The sequence below is a fragment of the Electrona antarctica genome, assembly GCF_951216825.1.
Source record: "Electrona antarctica genome assembly, chromosome: 3".
NCBI lineage: Eukaryota > Metazoa > Chordata > Actinopteri > Myctophiformes > Myctophidae > Electrona > Electrona antarctica.
Genome location: NC_136808.1, coordinates 58,899,089 through 58,919,091, shown reverse-complemented (window position 1 = coordinate 58,919,091; position 20,003 = coordinate 58,899,089). Strand labels below are relative to the sequence as shown.

At 43.9% G+C, this 20,003-nt stretch overlaps 1 protein-coding gene across 1 annotated transcript in view; it reads left to right on the top strand.

Moving 5' to 3' along the window:
• The first annotated feature begins 1,086 nt into the window (after positions 1 to 1,086).
• The window catches only part of prmt3 (protein arginine methyltransferase 3), a 119,085-nt gene continuing 100,168 nt past the window's right edge, over positions 1,087 to 20,003 (top strand). Inside the window, exons 1-9 of the mRNA XM_079496420.1 lie at positions 1,087 to 1,155; positions 3,403 to 3,517; positions 4,882 to 4,967; positions 5,962 to 6,011; positions 6,808 to 6,913; positions 10,650 to 10,803; positions 12,248 to 12,395; positions 15,197 to 15,262; positions 16,955 to 17,076. Coding sequence (XP_079352546.1) covers positions 1,104 to 1,155; positions 3,403 to 3,517; positions 4,882 to 4,967; positions 5,962 to 6,011; positions 6,808 to 6,913; positions 10,650 to 10,803; positions 12,248 to 12,395; positions 15,197 to 15,262; positions 16,955 to 17,076 — 899 coding nt within the window. The 5' untranslated portion in view covers positions 1,087 to 1,103. The remainder of the gene's footprint in view (positions 1,156 to 3,402; positions 3,518 to 4,881; positions 4,968 to 5,961; positions 6,012 to 6,807; positions 6,914 to 10,649; positions 10,804 to 12,247; positions 12,396 to 15,196; positions 15,263 to 16,954; positions 17,077 to 20,003) is intronic.

The window sequence follows — 20,003 nt, the reverse complement described above, 5'->3', positions numbered from 1 at the left end:
GGCCTACAATATTGAAATCATCTCTAAAATTGATAATAAATCTAAATGATAATCATCCAAATGAAAGGTCATTATGACTCATTAATTTTAGTAGCAAAGAAATAATAAAAAGTATGAATTGTGATTGATATTAGGATAATTGGATAATATTTCCATATTAGACAAAATTGGCTATTTCTTTACTCAATTATCCACATAGGCTATATGTTTTTTTGTATCCATTGGCAAATCAACAATACATTTTTAGACCTATGCCTAATTTGTCATTCTACCTCACGTGTAGAAATCGTACTTATTTTGACCGGCAATTATTATTTTTGTGTGTGAAATAATGTTTTCTACTGTACCATACGTTTGATTGATTGATAATTGTATTAACAGTTTGCAGAATTACAGTACATTTCAAGCACAAACTCAATACAAAGGCTGTTAACTGTGAGTGGACGACCCAATTAAGCATTACACTTGTTTACAACAGGGTCCACCATGTTCAATTCATCAAAACATTTAGAGACGTACAAATAGACACTTCTATATAGACAAAGAACAGTACAGGAATTCATCATAATGGAGGTAAAAAGGGAAAAGAAACATATACAGTGAGGGGAAAAAGGTGCTTACCAACTTCACAGTACAGTATGATGGATGTATAGTTTACTACTAGATTATGATGACAACACCGTTTTATAGTTTTCTAGATGAATGGGATAGTACGGTACTTTAAGTACCCAGTGCTGGCTCATTTTACCCCGTTAATCTAACCTATGGTTCTCACCTACATTGGAGAAGGATGAGATGAAGAGAAGTATTAAAAACCAACTACTTTGCAGAGAACTGTTCTCTGGATAAAAAGGTGCTGCAGTTGTGAAGAAGGAAAACTCAAATATAAAATTGTGTGGTTTTTTTGTTTGTCAGCCCATCAAAACATTATGCAAGCCTTCAACATTATTTTCAATATTATGGCATCACTGGTATGATATTCATTCATCCCATACAAATGTAGATTTGCTGACATCAAGTGGTGAAAAAGTAGAAGCACACCTAATGAGCTAACCCCCCCCGCCCCCCCGCCCGACGTAACCGAAACGTCACCCGGAAGCAGCATGTCCACAAACTCCACATTGAACATCATCATGGCGGAATACACAGACGCACGTGAGTGTTATTATGATTGAATATCAATGTAAAGCAAACAAAATGATGAATTCCAAATGCATCGCATTCCTTTGTGCACGTCTTGTTACGCTGACCATGTGTTGTTGTGAACTGTGAGGTGTAGCCATTAAAGTTAGTTGTGATGCTGCTGCTAGCTGGGAGCAGAGCATCCTCTCCTCTCCTCCTGTAAATTACTTACCCGAACCCGTGTTCCAGTTTGTCTTCAGACCCTTCACCCTCCACCAAGATACCCATGTACCTGTCTAGATACTTCCTTAATGTTAACGAAGTCCACACCCACAACACCAGAGGGAGTGCAACGAACCATGTACAACCCCTCTTTTCGCAGATAAGTGAGCCTGGGACCGAGGCTAGTACAACCCAGATTCGGCACAAACAAGGGACTAAATTATTTTCGCTCCTATGCCACCAAAATGTGGAACGCCCTACCAACAGTCATTAAGACATGCGAATCCCCCGTAAAATCTGAATCCCCCCCACCGCCCCCCCCCCCCCCTTTCCCTCACTGTATATGTTTCTTTTCCCTTTTTACCTCCATTATGATGAATTTCTGTTCTGTTCTTTGTCTATATAGAAGTCAGAAGTGTCTATTTGTACGTCTCTAAATGTTTTGATGAATTGAACATGGTGGACCCTCTTGTAAACAAGTGTAATGCTTAATTGGGTCGTCCACTCACAGTTAACAGCCTTTGTATTGAGTTTGTGCTTGAAATGTACTGTAATTCTGCAAACTGTTAATAAATATTTCAATCAATCATTGATTGATTGATTGAAGAATTTATTAACAGTTTGCAGAATTACATCAATCAATCTGTTAACTTCAGACCGTGTCAACTGTCACGGGAGCGTACCTATGTTCCCCAGGTTCTATGTTCCCCAGGTTCTATGTTCCCCAGGTTCTATGTTCCCCATCCCCACCATGCAAAAATGGTTCTTTTCCCCACTAAACCTAAACCAGAAACCTAACCTAGTAATTTTAGTAATTCTAGTAAGACTAAAAGTATTTTAGCAACTTAGTCTTAGTGTTACTTTCAGTAGCAAATTCTGATTTAACAATCCATTGAACTTTAGGCCTGCCTGCCTAGGCTATTTAAACTATCTAGTCTTAGCCAACTAAAAATTAACACTGGCATAAAATAAACTAAAACATAATTGCTCAGACTCTTCAACAAAGATGGCAAAAACAAACATTCTTGTTTTGTCCTTGACTCCTTAAACCAGAAACCTAACGCTAACCCTAAACCCTAAGGTAAGTGGGGAACATAGAACCTGGGGAACATAGAACCTGGGGAACATAGAACCTGGGGAACATAGAACCTGGGGAGCATAGAACCTGGGGAACATAGAACTTGGGGAACATAGAACCTGGGGAACATATAGGGATGACCCCGAGACGACAGATGTTGTTCACAGCGACAGAATGCAGCTGTCCGCGTCAATGCCCTTTATTTAATCACAATGTCAAAACATACCGATGTGACAGATTTTTATCTGGATAAAGAATTGTCGTGCAGACGACTCTCACATTGCGTTGTGTGGACCTTAGACTCTCACATTGCGTTGTGTGGACCTTAGACTCTCACATTGTGTTGTGTGGACCTTAGACACGTTGTGTTGTTGAGAATGAGACAGGAAGACAACCCCTTCTTCCCGTGACTGTCTAAACAATTCTTCATCCAGATAAAAATCAGTCACATCGGTATGTTTTGACAATTGACATTGTGATAAAAATAAAGGGCATTGACGCGGACAGCTACGCATTCTGTCGCTGTGAACAGCATCTGACCATCTGTCACCTCTACGGCGACAGTTGACGCGGTCTGAAGTTAACAGGGTCTGAAGACAAACTGGAACACCTGCCGGTAAGTCTTAAGTGTTTATTATCGCCAGGCTCCTCCGCGTTGTTTAGAAATAGCAAGAATACGTTCTATCGTCTTCTTGAGCATCCTATTCCTCGCCATCATTAACCCATTCTGGGCGGGAACCCCTTTTGCTGTTTTAACTAAGCGTTATGTTATACTTTAGATATTGAAAAATAGCAGATCTACAAGCTCATAGCGCGCCACCGAGTGGCACGCTACGAGCTTGTAAGGTTGTAAGCTTGTAGGTCTGCTATTTTTGAAAAATCGTGAAAATGCGGCACAAATCTTTGAATATAGATTCTTTCAGAAGACTTTATTTCGACGTCAGGTCTAAATGGGTTAATCTGCTTGTTTTGAATGACAGGTCCTGATGCTGACGACATGCCAGAGCTGTCGGACAGTGATGATGAAGAGCAGTGGCAGTCGGTGGATGAGAGCAGTGAAGACAGGCTGCCGGTCACCTGCCTGTTCTGCGACAGGTCTGTGGGACGTTTTGGAACCTAACATGGAGTTGACATGACATGCTGCCACCGCTGTCTGTATAAATAATATACAGGAACCTTGCGTTCAATGGGTCCGAGTCACTTCAAGGGGGCGGCTGTGGCTAGAGCAGGTAGAGCAGGTCGTCCAATGATCCATGGGTCAGCGGTTCGAATCCCGGCTAAATGTCGAAGTGTCCTTGGGCAAGACACTGAACCCCAAATTGCTCCCGATGTGCTGGTTGGTACCTTGCATGGCTTCCGCCGCAATCGGTGTATGCATGGGTGAATGTAATGCACAATCTATGTAAAGCGCCTTGGATAAAGGCGCTATATAAATGCACCATTTACCATTTTCATCCTTACACTGGCCTATTGTCAACTAATTGCCTCCACATGATGCTAAAAAGGTGTAATCATAATTAATTATTATTAACTTATATAGCGCTTTTCTTGATACCCAAGGACACTTTACATGTGTGGCGGGTGGGGGGTGGGGGGACATAAGAAAAGGACAACTTTATGAGTAAAATAAGAATAAAACCAATAAAACACTTTGCGCTCATACACTATAAGTGACAACACGTTTACCTGGATAGAACAGAGTAACATCTTATTCTGTGAATGAATGTAAGGTAATTCATGTTCTGTTTCTTGGGTCGGTACAAAATTGCAGGAAATTATTTTTTCTTCCAGTTTGGTTGTAGGCTCTCCCATCAATCCTTGAAAGAGACATATCTGCCAGACAATACAAACTTAAACTGATTAGATATTTACTACGAAAATATATTATAAAACGTAATCATTAAGTACAATTAGTGCTTATGTTGGAGGTGACTCTTGAATGGCTTGAATGGCTCATGTTCAAACAACATACGGTGTGAAATCAGAAAAGGATCCTGCACACATTAAAGTGTTTAAATATAATCTGTCCACTCCATCTTTGCGTTTCCCACTTGATGTGTGGCACATCTTCATTGTTAGGATATTTCAGCATTGCATAGTGAAATGAATTAGTCATTTTGTTCAACCTGTTTGACTTTGTCCCAGATTAATTATAGTTCTTTTAGTCAACCTTTTGATTTTGTCCCGGGCCATTTGATTGAATAAATAGTTATTTTGTTCAACCTGTTTGACTTTGTCCCGGGCCATTTGATTGAATCAATAAATAGTTATTTTGTTCAACCTGTTTGACTTTGTCCCGGGCCATTTGTTTGAATCAATAAATAGTTATTTTGTTCAACTTGTTTGACTTTGTCCCGGGCCATTTGATTGAATCAATAAATAGTTATTTTGTTCAACCTGTTTGACTTTGTCCCGGGCCATTTGATTGATTATTGCTAAAGTACAACATTTTTATTCAGGCTCTTCAACTCAGTAGTACCAGAAACACTACAACACTGTTCAGCGGAGCACAATGTCAACCTTGTGGAAATGATAAGAAAACACAGTAAGTGGTAATGATGTTCCAGCTCACTGTGCCTATAGGTCTATCATTCATCTAGTAGTAATGATGTTCCAGCTCACTGTGCCTATAGGTCTATCATTCAGTAGTAATGATGTTCCAGCTCACTGTGCCTATAGGTCTATCATTCAGTAGTAATGATGTTCCAGCTCACTGTGCCTATAGGTCTATCATTCATCTAGTAGTAATGATGTTCCAGCTCACTGTGCCTATAGGTCTATCATTCATCTAGTAGTAATGATGTTCCAGCTCACTGTGCCTATAGGTCTATCATTCATCTAGTAGTAATGATGTTCCAGCTCACTGTGCCTATAGGTCTATCATTCATAATGATGTTCCAGCTCACTGTGCCTATAGGTCTATCATTCATAATGATGTTCCAGCTCACTGTGCCTATAGGTCTATCATTCATCTGATGTTCCAGCTCACTGTGCCTATAGGTCTATCATTCATCTAGTAGTAATGATGTTCCAGCTCACTGTGCCTATAGGTCTATCATTCATCTAGTGGTAATGATGTTCCAGCTCACTGTGCCTATAGGTCTATCATTCATCTAGTGGTAATGATGTTCCAGCTCACTGTGCCTATAGGTCTATCATTCATCTAGTAGTAATGATGTTCCAGCTCACTGTGCCTATAGGTCTATCATTCATCTAGTAGTAATGATGTTCCAGCTCACTGTGCCTATAGGTCTATCATTCATCTAGTAGTAATGATGTTCCAGCTCACTGTGCCTATAGGTCTATCATTCATCTAGTAGTAATGATGTTCCAGCTCACTGTGCCTATAGGTCTATCATTCATCTAGTAGTAATGATGTTCCAGCTCACTGTGCCTATAGGTCTATCATTCATCTAGTAGTAATGATGTTCCAGCTCACTGTGCCTATAGGTCTATCATTCATCTCACTGTGCCTATAGGTCTATCATTCATCTTTCCAAGAACAGCATTTAAAGTTTTCTTTTACCTTTCCTTGATAGATCTAGACGATTATGGGTACATAAAGATGATCAACTTCATACGGAGCACAGTAAGTAAATTAAAAATGTCATATTTGGGCCCTGACGGTTACCTCAACTGTCTGGGCATGCCTGACGGCGTGCCACGGGTTCGACTCCCGATCCCGACGGCCTTTGCCGCATGTCTTCCCCCCCATCTCTCTCCCCATGTTCCTGTCAGATTACTTTCAACCTATCAATAAAGGCAGAAAAGGCCAAAAAAATATCTTAAAAAAAAAGAAAAAGTCATATTTTTTAAACAAAGAATTGATCCTGCACGTTGTGTTTGCAATTGGAACCTTTTATTCATATGTCTGAAATGTCTTTATTAGGAACAATCCCTTGAGATGAACCATCTCGTTTTCAAGGGGGTCCGCGATTCACAAAATACACTTCATACATAAAGACACTTTTTTACAGACAGTTCAACCAGACAAAAACAAGACAAGACAAAACAATACAATTCATAGATAAACAAAAAAGAAAAAAGAAAAAACTGCAACAAAACAACATTTCACATAACATGGACATAACGTAGACATAACACATGGATCATTGCATCATGGATCTGTTACAGTGATGATTAGTGAAAACATGAACAGGTAGTCTCAAGATATATGACAGTTTTGATCCTGTGTAGACTGAAAACACCTGCTCCCCCGCAAACTAGGCATTTCTATTAAGTATTATTTCTCGTATTTAAGAAGCAACAATCAAGAGTTTACTCGCATTGTGACTTTTACCAAATGCTGATGTAAATGAAGTCCTGTTGCAAATAAGTGAGTCTAAGTGATATGATTAATCTTTGCTTAATTTCACTGTTTGCAGAAATGCAGCGGGGCGAGCCTGGCAGGGCTGTCCGAGGACGCCCTCCCCTGGGAGAGTGATGATTTTCTGAAGCCGGTTCTACAGGATGACCCCCTGCTGCAGACTGGTAAAAACATTACCATCAGGCCTTTTAATACAGGATGACCTCCTGCTGCAGACTGGTAAAAACAATACCATCAGGCCTTTTAATACAGGATGACCTCCTGCTGCAGACTGGTAAAAACAATACCATCAGGCCTTTTAATACAGGATGACCTCCTGCTGCAGACTGGTAAAAACAATACCATCAGGCCTTTTAATACAGGATGACCTCCTGCTGCAGACTGGTAAAAACAACACCATCAGGCCTTTTAATACAGGATGACCTCCTGCTGCAGACTGGTAAAAACAACACCATCAGGCCTTTTAATACAGGATGACCTCCTGCTGCAGACTGGTAAAAACAATACCATCAGGCCTTTTAATACAGGATGTCCCCCTGCTGCAGACTGGTAAAAACAACACCATCAGGCCTTTTAATACAGGATGACCTCCTGCTGCAGACTGGTAAAAACAATACCATCAGGCCTTTTAATACAGGATGTCCCCCTGCTGCAGACTGGTAAAAACAATACCATCAGGCCTTTTAATACAGGATGACCTCCTGCTGCAGACTGGTAAAAACAACACCATCAGGCCTTTTAATACAGGATGACCTGCTGCAGACTGGTAAAAACAACACCATCAGGCCTTTTAATACAGGATGACCTCCTGCTGCAGACTGGTAAAAACAATACCATCAGGCCTTTTAATACAGGATGACCTGCTGCAGACTGGTAAAAACAATACCATCAGGCCTTTTAATACAGGATGACCTCCTGCTGCAGACTGGTAAAAACAACACCATCAGGCCTTTTAATACAGGATGACCTCCTGCTGCAGACTGGTAAAAACATTACCATCAGGCCTTTTAATACAGGATGACCTCCTGCTGCAGACTGGTAAAAACAATACCATCAGGCCTTTTAATACAGGATGTCCTCCTGCTGCAGACTGGTAAAAACAATACCATCAGGCCTTTTAATACAGGATGACCTCCTGCTGCAGACTGGTAAAAACAATACCATCAGGCCTTTTAATACAGGATGACCTCCTGCTGCAGACTGGTAAAAACAATACCATCAGGCCTTTTAATACAGGATGTCCCCCTGCTGCAGACTGGTAAAAACATTACCTTCAGGCCTTTTAATACAGGATGACCCCCTGCTGCAGACTGGTAAAAACAACACCATCAGGCCTTTTAATACAGGATGACCTCCTGCTGCAGACTGGTAAAAACAATACCATCAGGCCTTTTAATACAGGATGACCTCCTGCTGCAGACTGGTAAAAACAATACCATCAGGCCTTTTAATACAGGATGACCCCCTGCTGCAGACTGGTAAAAACAACACCATCAGGCCTTTTAATACAGGATGACCTCCTGCTGCAGACTGGTAAAAACAACACCATCAGGCCTTTTAATACAGGATGACCTCCTGCTGCAGACTGGTAAAAACAACACCATCAGGCCTTTTAATACAGGATGACCTCCTGCTGCAGACTGGTAAAAACAACACCATCAGGCCTTTTAATACAGGATGACCTGCTGCAGACTGGTAAAAACAACACCATCAGGCCTTTTAATACAGGATGACCTCCTGCTGCAGACTGGTAAAAACAATACCATCAGGCCTTTTAATACAGGATGTCCTCCTGCTGCAGACTGGTAAAAACAATACCATCAGGCCTTTTAATACAGGATGACCTCCTGCTGCAGACTGGTAAAAACAATACCATCAGGCCTTTTAATACAGGATGACCTCCTGCTGCAGACTGGTAAAAACAATACCATCAGGCCTTTTAATACAGGATGTCCCCCTGCTGCAGACTGGTAAAAACATTACCTTCAGGCCTTTTAATACAGGATGACCCCCTGCTGCAGACTGGTAAAAACAACACCATCAGGCCTTTTAATACAGGATGACCTCCTGCTGCAGACTGGTAAAAACAATACCATCAGGCCTTTTAATACAGGATGACCTCCTGCTGCAGACTGGTAAAAACAATACCATCAGGCCTTTTAATACAGGATGACCCCCTGCTGCAGACTGGTAAAAACAACACCATCAGGCCTTTTAATACAGGATGACCTCCTGCTGCAGACTGGTAAAAACAACACCATCAGGCCTTTTAATACAGGATGACCTCCTGCTGCAGACTGGTAAAAACAACACCATCAGGCCTTTTAATACAGGATGACCTCCTGCTGCAGACTGGTAAAAACAACACCATCAGGCCTTTTAATACAGGATGACCTGCTGCAGACTGGTAAAAACAACACCATCAGGCCTTTTAATACAGGATGACCTCCTGCTGCAGACTGGTAAAAACAACACCATCAGGCCTTTTAATACAGGATGACCTCCTGCTGCAGACTGGTAAAAACACCATCAGGCCTTTTAATACAGGATGACCTCCTGCTGCAGACTGGTAAAAACACCATCAGGCCTTTTAATACAGGATGACCTCCTGCTGCAGACTGGTAAAAACACCACCATCAGGCCTTTTAATACAGGATGACCCCCTGCTGCAGACTGGTAAAAACAACACCATCAGGCCTTTTAATACAGGATGACCTCCTGCTGCAGACTGGTAAAAACAACACCATCAGGCCTTTTAATACAGGATGACCTGCTGCAGACTGGTAAAAACATTACCTTCAGGCCTTTTAATACAGGATGACCTCCTGCTGCAGACTGGTAAAAACAACACCATCAGGCCTTTTAATACAGGATGACCTCCTGCTGCAGACTGGTAAAAACAACACCATCAGGCCTTTTAATACAGGATGACCTCCTGCTGCAGACTGGTAAAAACATTGGCCTTTTGGCTCAATGGATAGTTACAGCAAATTTAGATTTCAGTTGAGTCATAGTCTTTGGAATAAAACTTTTAATCACATTTTAGTTTTAGTGTTAGTCGACTAAATGTGATAAGATTTTAGTCGACTAAATCTACAGTTGATTTAGTCGACTAAGATGTATTTTGGCGGGCCTTGATGGTGTCGTAATGACTGATTTTACACTTCGCCATGTGCTCTAAAGGTAATAAAACAATCTCGACAGCGTAGAATATTGGATTAAATAGCGGGGAACGCGGGTTATGCAGTAAGACTGTTAAAGACATTAAACAAATAGCGGGTTTAGTGTATTAAGCAGGGGGGGGAACGCTGGATTAAACCATTTAAAGCACTCAAGGTGTTAACAATAACCGAAAATTCTGCGGTTCTATCATTGGGTGGTTTTCTGTGAATGTATTGCTGTCTGTGCCGAGGAATGGGGGCCGGCTAAATGAAGTCACCCCCACCTTGGTAACCACAGAAACACCTCTGCTTTTGCACGTGATGTGACAGACAAGCCAGTGCACGTTTCATTTTATTCATACGAAGATGCCATTGCCTGGTCCTGTAGCTCAAATGGTCAAGTAAATATTTGATTAAAGGAATATAATATGCCTTTTGTATTCATTCTGAATAATCAACTATATGTAGATTTCTGTGTTAGATATTTGAGGGAAATTTAGATTCTCTGATTAAAAACAAAAACGCAGCTTATCAACTAACCGGTTAATTGATCGATAAGCTTATCAAAACGTATCAATTAATCGATAATTCCCATCCCTACCCACGCCTCATATTTTAACTCATGCCTTACACAAGATGTATAGAGACCATCGACATACTGTACAGTCATATACGTATCGACTTTCAAGCTTGGCATGATATATTTGCATTTCATCTCTCTCCCCATGTGATGTTTCAGACCCTGAGGACTTGTGTGGTGCTGAAGAGATGGCTACCTCGCCTGGGGTCCAGTGCTGCTCTGCTCTGCTGCACCGGGCCCAGGCCGCTGAGGAGAGGGCCCAGCACTCGGAGGAGGCCTTGGTCAGAGCCATGGACGACCTGCACAAACTCAAGTAAGTCGAGTTTCTAGACTAGGTTCACAGCTTTGTTCCCTCAGATCTCCCTCAGATCTCAAGCTCATAGCGCGGAAAAAATCGTGAAAATGCGGCACAAATCTTTGAATATATATTCTTTCAGAGCGAACATTTTTAACTCTTTGCTTCTGAGGGGTTCCTGGAACAACATATTTTCAGATGGGGGTCGGCGGCCAAATACATATAATTTTCGGCGTCCTTGACATGAAATATTGAGCACCAGTGATAAAGAAACACAGGTATTTCAGAAAACTGTCAGACATTTTTTTTTATTTCGACGGCAGGTCAAAATGGGTTAAGAGAGTGCGGATATTCCCATTTTTCCCTCCAAATGATCACATGCTGATGGTGTTTTTTTGTGTGTCAGCAGTGCAAGTATGACTCACTGCACCATGCAGATGTCAAGTACAGTCTGATGGGATCCTGACACTACTGGCACTACTGGCACTACTGTCACTGACACTACTGGCACTACTGTATTCTGACACTACAGGCACTACTGTATTCTGTGAAACACGTTCCACATCCTCCATTATACTCATACATTATCACTATGCACAACAGTACATCTTTACACTGAAAGCAGTAGTAATTTAAACCGATCATAATCGGTAGGGCCCAGGTGAAACGACACACTCTAAGATCTTTTAATCTAGGCCATAATGTGGTGGTTGCCCTGACCTGAGCTCGGCCAGAAGTGGCTCAGGAGGTACGGAGTGTCCTTGAGCAATGCACTCAACCCCTAAGTGCTCCAGATCAGGGGATTGGTGCCTTGCATGATTTGCACGGCTGTCGGTGTGTGAACGGGTGAATATAATAGGCATTTAAAAGGACTTGGAGTAGTAAGGCCATCATTTTACCATTACTAAGTCTTTCATGTACCGTCCTCTTAGAGCCAGCAGGGGGACCCAGTGAGCCCAGTATTGCAGGGGTATCAGACGGCAAGATGGGAGAAGTTTTTGTGGAAGAGAAGAGAGGCAAGGGGAGGGAAAATTCCACTGCAGCATAGAGGTAAAAGTGAGGAGGGGGAGTTTGTCTGGGAGGAGGGGGTGCTGTAAAGGAAAAATACTGAAAGAGAGAGCAAGCTGGGAACGGAGGAGGGGTGAAAAGTGAGTGAGAAAGATGAACGCTTCCCATCCCCTCCATTTACTACTGCGCCCTGCATGAAGGTTGTGTGCGTGTGTGTGTGTGTGTGTGTGTGTGTGTGTGTGTGTGTGCGTGTGTGTGCGTGTGTGCGTGTGTGCGTGTGTGCGTGCGTGCGTGCGTGTGTGCGTGTGTGCGTGTGTGTGTGTGTGTGTGTGTGTGTGTGTGTGTGTGTGTGTGTGTGTGTGTGTGTGTGTGTGTGTGTTCGTGTTCTGCTATCCTGTCCTAATGGGATTTGAAATGTGAAACGTGTGTGTGATTGTTTTGTGCTTTCTTCCAGGCTCCTGGCCCAGGGCTTGGTGCTGAACGCAGACACCAGCAGGGCTGCTCCTGGCAACCTGGGCGCCGTGGCAGAGCTCAGAGAGGACGAGGACGAGGCCTACTTCAGCTCCTACGGCCATTACGCTATCCACGAGGAGATGCTGAAGGTTTCTCTCTCTCTCTCTCACTCCTTTTGTACTTCTTTCACATCATATCATGGTCAAAATGTGTCGTGTCCCGCTTGGAAGAGGCCCCGGGTGGTGATGATGTGTTCTGCGGTCTGCACAGGGCCCGCCACACACTCGCATGCTACTATCACTCAAACTCGGCACGTACGCACGCACGCACGCACGCACGCACGCACGCATTTACTAGAGTGCTACCGGGCAGGCTATTCTCACCGTGAGCCTGTGAACCCCCCACCCACCCATGTAGCCACCGAAGTTGTGTACCGAGTGCAGGCGGATTTGCCCATCTGCAGCGCAACACATCCTGACTGAATAGGCTCCATGCAGCATCAATTGAAAGCAATTGCCCCTGCGCATGTATCGATGTTGCGCACAAGCCCCCCCCCCCCCCCCCTCTCTTCTTGCTACTCTGATGCAAGAAAGCTGAGGGCAGCGCCGAAATATGGCTGGAGCCGTGTAGCTCTAATTGTTGTCTCCATCTGCATAACAAAGTATTTCACCCACCTTACTTGTAATGTGATGTGACAAATAAAACTGATTCTGATTCTCCCCCCAAAGTGACAAAATCTGCATTACGGGAAGAGCTATGTGCGTGCAGCACACAAGTGTACGGCAGCAGTTTGACAAAGCAGAATTTATTTATTTTTATATATTATTCTTATGCTGTCGGACGGTGTTAGCGTGGACAGTGGGAAGGAGGAACATTGGGGAGGGTGGAGGTGGAAGAAGGATGGGGGGGGGGGGGGGGGGGGGGTTGAACATTGGGGAGGGGGGAGGTGGAAGGAGGATGGGGGGGGGGGGGGGGGGGGGTTGAACATTGGGGAGGGTGGAGGTGGAAGAAGGGGTGCTGAGCTCTCTCCTATATACAGTGGGAAGGATGAACATTGAGGAGGGTGGAGGTGGGAGAAGGGGTGCTGAGCTCTCTCCTCCTATATTCTGCTGTACTTACCGCAGTGCTTTTCACATCATATCCCCCTCTTCTTTTACTCGTACCGCTTCGTGCTAAGTAGGCGCTGGGCTTTGCGTCATGCGCATAGCGTATGCGTCAGACAGTACTGGGCTTTGCGTCATGCGCGTAACGTATGCGTCAGACAGTAAAGTCCATGACGCTCTGGAGGGCTAGGGGAGGGGAAGGGATGAGGGCTTTGCAGTAGAACATCGTCAACTCTCTTAATGGGATGCCATAAAGTGCCTCACCATTGACGTACTTTGTGTGAGCGTGTCTGTGCGGGATAGTGCGTCTCACGTCTTTTCCTAGCTCCTTTTTACGTCCGTCCGACTTCTGCAGCAAACAGTCTGTTTTCTGCCACAGTCTACTTCTATTTGGACTAGAAGACCCCATTCGTCATTGTTTTCAATGAGTTCACTGATTGATTTCTTAAGTACATTTATAGGTTGGGGCTTTCACAAGGGGTCCCGGGGTTGGGCGCACAAATTTGATTGACCGGTGAACAGTGTTGATTTGAAAACGTTAGACGTCATAAAACCTTCTGAAGAAAGGATTCCACGCCTTAAGAGTCCACATAAGAGAAGACAGTGATGCAATTTCTTTCAGTCAGGCTCCCCATCAGCGAACCAATTATTTTAACACATTTTGGACTGATGTCGATTAAAAGAAAGACTCAACCTTTTTCATGTCAAGGACCCCCAGAATTATCTCTATTGGGCCACGGACCCCCATCTCAAAATATGTTGTTCCAGGGATCCCTTCCAGAAGCAAATATTTTAGTTAAAAATTAAATATATATTCAAAGATTTACACCACATTTTCACAACTTTTCAAAAAATAGCAGATCTACAAGTTCATAGCGCGCCACTCTGTGGCGTCGTGATCTGACACGACGCGTTGTGATCTGACACGACGTGTCGTGATCTGACACGACGCAAATCCAAGTATAAATCAGGCATAACATCCAAATTGACATAATTTGGAGCTGTCACCTGCTGTCCAACTGGTATTGGGTTTATGACTGGACCCTTTGGACCGTTACTAATACTAATACACACGCTCTGCAACACAGACTAACACAGCAAACACTGCAGTAGGGCTGCATAGCCCTGCATCCTCTGGTACACAGTAAAACTGGCTCTCAGTTATGATTTATTTATTATTACATTTGAAATAGGACCCATGTTCACAGCACCTTCAAGCCCCAAGTGTACTGTGACTAATACCGTACACTTTTGTCCTTACCTTATTGCGAACGCACAGAGCACTAACTATGAGACCTAGCAGAACATGTCTGTGTGTCTGTGTGTGTGTGTCACGCTGTAACACCACCCGCACGCCACCAGAGGGCGCAGCTGTATCACACACAAAACACACACACACACACACCCCCCCCCCCACACACACACACACACACACACAAAAAAAAAACTTAACTTTAAAAAAACTTAACTTAAAAAAAAAACTTAAAAAAAACATACATACACTAAAAAAAGAACTTAAAACAAAAAACTTAAAAAACACACACACCGCACCGCACACATACACACACTAAAAAAAGAACTTAATTTTTTATTTATTATTATAATAATAATAAAAAAAGAGAACTTAAAAAAACCCTTAAAAACAACGTAATTTATTCTAATTGTTGTTGCAATTTACGAGCTGCGTTCGCTTCCCACGTTCGCGCGTCTTACTTGTATACTGTAGTTTTAAAGATCTTTGTGTTATTGTTTCTATTTGCTGCTATACAGTGTTGAGTATATATTTACTCATATACTATAAAAAAATCTAGAATTTATAGTAATTTTTGGCGATTATCTTTTTACAGGACAAGGTGCGAACGGAGACATACCGAGACTTTATGTACCGCAACCCGGAAGTGTTCAAAGACAAGGTGAGTAGGTCCGTCAACGTATGTTTGTTTGCGCATGTGTGCGTGCGTGCGTGCGTGCGTGCATGGCAGAGTGTTTGCGGATGTGTGTGCATGTGGTGAACACGTGCACGGGGGGCATTAACAAGGCACATGTACTGTATGTGTTTGGCTGTAAAAGCACTGTGTGACTTTATTATGCGTCATGGTGTCTCTCTGACACAGACTGCGTGGTGCTGATAACAAGCCTCCCATGCTATCCACCACCGGACCCCCATAACCTCCCTGCGTCTCCATAGTTCCATCCCCCCGCACCGCTGTCAATGGGAGCGGGTTCGCAATTCCACAGACCATCCATTATGCTGCACAGGCCACTAGTGTCTGGTGCCATCCATGTGAGGACCAGGGTGGATGGATGAAGGTACCGCCAGAGGGAAGCGGGTAGAATCATGTCTGGACACGCGAGAATGCGAGGATGTACTTCGTTCCTGTCAGAGGTCGGGGATGGGAGAGGAGTCGACAGAACTGGAGACGGGCTAATGTTTATTTAGATAACACCGGGTACAGGGGGGGGGGGGGATGTAAGGCAGGATAAGGCTACTGTATGTGTGTGGAGAGAGGGAGATTAAAGACAAGTACATAGCAAGATAGAGTGGAGTTAAGAAGAGAAGGTGGACAGTGTTGGTTTATCACAGTCGTTCTGCTTTTGTTTGTTTAACTTGGAGATGACATTGTTGATCTCATTATCTTACTCGGTCTCCTGCTATGGAAAATGGTTAAATGGTGCATTTATATAGCGCCTTTATCCAAGGCGCTTTACATAGATTGTGCATTACATTCACCCATTCACACACACATTCATACACTGATGGCAGCGGAAACCATGCAAGGTACCAACCAGCACATCAGGAGCAATTAGGGGTTCAGTGTCTTGCTCAAGGACACTTCGACACTAACTCTGGGGGAGCCCGGGTTCGAACTGGCGACCTTGTGGTTACCATCCGGAAACTCTACCCCTGAGCCACCACCGCCCCCTATGGAATGCACCATGTCGTCCATTCCTCCTTCTCTACTCATAGTCCGGCAGATAGGGTGGACGGGTGGTAAATTTGGTATATAGTCTTTTATTGGCCTAAAATATTGTCTATATACATACATTCATGAATCCACTTGCTGACCGGCTGAAAGTATTGGGCAATTTGTTTTATAGGGGTTTCTTGTGACCCTACCATTAACATCCTATGGCAGGCAAACACTTTCCTTATGCTTTAAGTAGCATGAGACGTGTCAAACTAGGGGGTTTTCATGATTCTGAATGATCCATTCCAATTTTTGTTTTGCACAAAAATCACTCCTTGGGCTAAAAACGGCCATCATGACAAATGTGATGAGATCAGCACAAAATGTGATCAGTGGTCAGCACATTTGGGCAAGTGGCTATGGCTGTTTAGAACTTTTGACATTTTTGCCTGCCATAGGATGTTAATGGTAGGGTCACAAGAAACCCCTATAAAATAAATTGCCCAATAGTGACAGCCGGTCAGCTAGTGGATTCATGAATGTATGTATATAGACAATATTTTAGGCCAATAAAAAAGACTATGTACCAAATTTCCCACTTTAAACAAAAGAATCCTGTCGGCTGCCGGGCTATCATAGCTCCTTCCCTGTTTAGTCAATGTGACATAAAGATGCCTCCTCCCTCCCCACCTGCAGGTGGTGCTAGACGTGGGCTGTGGGACTGGCATCTTATCCATGTTTGCTGCCAGAGCAGGTGCCAAGAGGGTGATAGGAGTTGACCAATCAGAAATCATCTATCAGGCAATGGACATTGTAAGGTGAGACACACACCGAGAGACAAACAAGATGCTGTTTTTTTTGTGTAAAGAAAGTGAAAGAAGTGACTTGTTTTGCATGCCATAAAGGCAAAGTATCCAAATCACCCGCCTTGCCAAGCCTTTGTCCCAAAATGTAAACACAAATGAAACTCTGTAGGTCAATGATATCCCAGCGTGCTTCAGAATACTGTCTGCATGTAAGTCGTATTTCATGGAAAATTGATATTTAGATTTCATCATTTATTTGGTCGGATATATAGTGAAACCTACGCGATCCATGAGGGGACATTAAGTCAGTATTTGCCTGGAATAAGATACTGTACTGGAATAAGTACAGTAGACTTCCATGCAATGTAGAAAGATTGAGCAGCTCAATTTAAACACGCTCTTCTCAACCAAACTTTAATGGAAAAGGCAAAAACGAAAACTTTTAAAGGGATAGTTCAGATTTTTGGAACTTAAGCCACGGGGGTGGTAAATTAATCCACAAAACTAACATAATTTGTATTGTTGACCTATTTCTAAAATATTAGCGCAACTTTCGTTCAACTTTGACCACTATCCCTTGGAACTATTTTTTGGGCGTAGTGATATGGACACACAAAACATAGTTCTGTGTGATAGAGGGGTCAAAAATGAACGAAAGTTGCACTAATATTTTAGAAATAGGTCAACAATACAAATTACGTTAGTTTTGTGGATTCATTTACTTTTAATGCGTGGCCCCCTGTGCCCCCGACAAAATGACCGGAACTACTTAATATTTCACCAAAAGCAGAGCAGAAGTCCCACCACGGGACTCGGGCAATCAAGTAATACAGTCGCAACCACTATATTAATGGCAAGTATTTCATACAACTTAAGTAAAAAACAATCTGAACTATCCCTTTAAGTCACAGTGACGGCATTCAGTAGATGCGTGTACACACGGAGTACTACAAACATAATAAAGATCCCACCCACCTCCCTCAGACACCTGGGCCCATGGATAAGGACCCACCTCCCTCAGACACCTGGGCCCATGGATAAGGACTGGCGTGTGTTGTTGATTGTACTGCATATGAGCTCTTTCTTGCCTGTAAAAACTGTCATTGACCTCCGTGTCCATAATGTATCTGTCATTGACCGTGTCCATAATGTATCTGGCCTCAGTGGCCGCTGTGAACAACTGTAAAACCCTCTCGTCCAGTTCACCGGTGAACCGCTACGTCCCCTTCTCTGTCCCTCTCTCTCTCCCTCTCTCTCTGTGTGTGTGTGTGTGTGTGCACTGTGCAGAGGTCTCCATGTACAGTATGTGTGGGTGTGTGCGCACTGTGCAGAGGTCTCCATGTACAGTATGTGTGGGTGTGTGCGCACTGTGCAGAGGTCTCCATGTACAGTATGTGTGGGTGTGTGCGCACTGTGCAGAGGTCTCCATGTATGTGTGTGTGTGTGTGCACTGTGCAGAGGTCTCCATGACCTCCAGCCACCTTTTATTTGTCTCACCTGGTTGGCTCCAATAGAGCTGCTGTCAGTCGGTACGGCCGTAATGCACCTAAATTACACCCCGAGTCCTCCACGGCGCCCCCTATAGTAACTAAAGTCATGGGCTTTCACTCAGTCAGACAGACAGACCGACAGAGAGAGAGAGCTTCCATTGAGTACATTGATTCAAACCTCGACCATCAGCGATATATATGCTGATCCAAAACCTCAACTATAACTCTTAACCTAGGCCTTGGGAGGTACTATTATCATAATCATTATTTCCTCATCATTCTATCAATGTGAGGACCCTGGGGTCTGAAGTCAAGAGAACAAGGGCACAGTCACACGTACAAATAGACAGAACCCCCCTCGCACGCACGCACGCATACGCGCACGCACACGCACACACACACACACACACACACACACACACACACACACACACACACACACACACACACACACACACACACACACACACACACACACACACACACGCAGACACAGACACACACGGGTGCCTTTTTTATGCAGTCCAAGATCTGAGGATGTGTTTTTTATAGCAGAGAGCCAGGTGGACATCTCTCCACAGTAAAGGCTATTTACCCCCCACGGGCCCCACCCCCACAGCCCGCTCTATTTACCCCCCACCCCCACAGCCCCACCCCCCCGCTCTCTGCACCCCTGGCTTCCAAATGCATTTTTTGACTCATGGCCGGTTATGACTGTTATAATAATCATTATGTAAGTGAGTCTCGTATAAGCAAAACAACAGGATTGCCATAGAAGGGACGTTTTAATTTTACAGCCCACTGATTCCCTGTCGTGCGTGCGTGCGTGCGTGCGTGCGTGCGTGCGTGCGTGTGTGCGTGCGTGCGTGCGTGCGTGCGTGCGTGTGTGCGGTTGCCTATTGTCTTTAGTTTTTCCAGCAGTACAGATTCATCAATGGAACAGCACTGTGTGGCATTGGATGCTCTCACGCACACACACACACACACACACACACACACACACACACACACACACACACACACACACACACACACACACACACACACACACACACACACACACACACACTCACACAGGCAGGCAGGCAGGCACACACTCACACACACACACACAAATGGTAAATGGTGCATTTATATAGCGCCTTTATCCAAGGCGCTTTACATAGATGGTGCATTACATTCACCCATTCACACACACATTCATACACCGATTGCGGTGGAAGCCGTGCAAGGCACCAACCAGCACATCGGGAGCAATTTGGGGTTCAGTGTCTTGCCCAAGGACACTTCGACATGTAGTCGCCCGGGTGGAATATGTGCATGCACACACACACACACACACACACACACACACACACACACACACACACACACACACACACACACACACACACACACACACACACACACACACACACACAAATGGTAAATGGTGCATTTATATAGCGC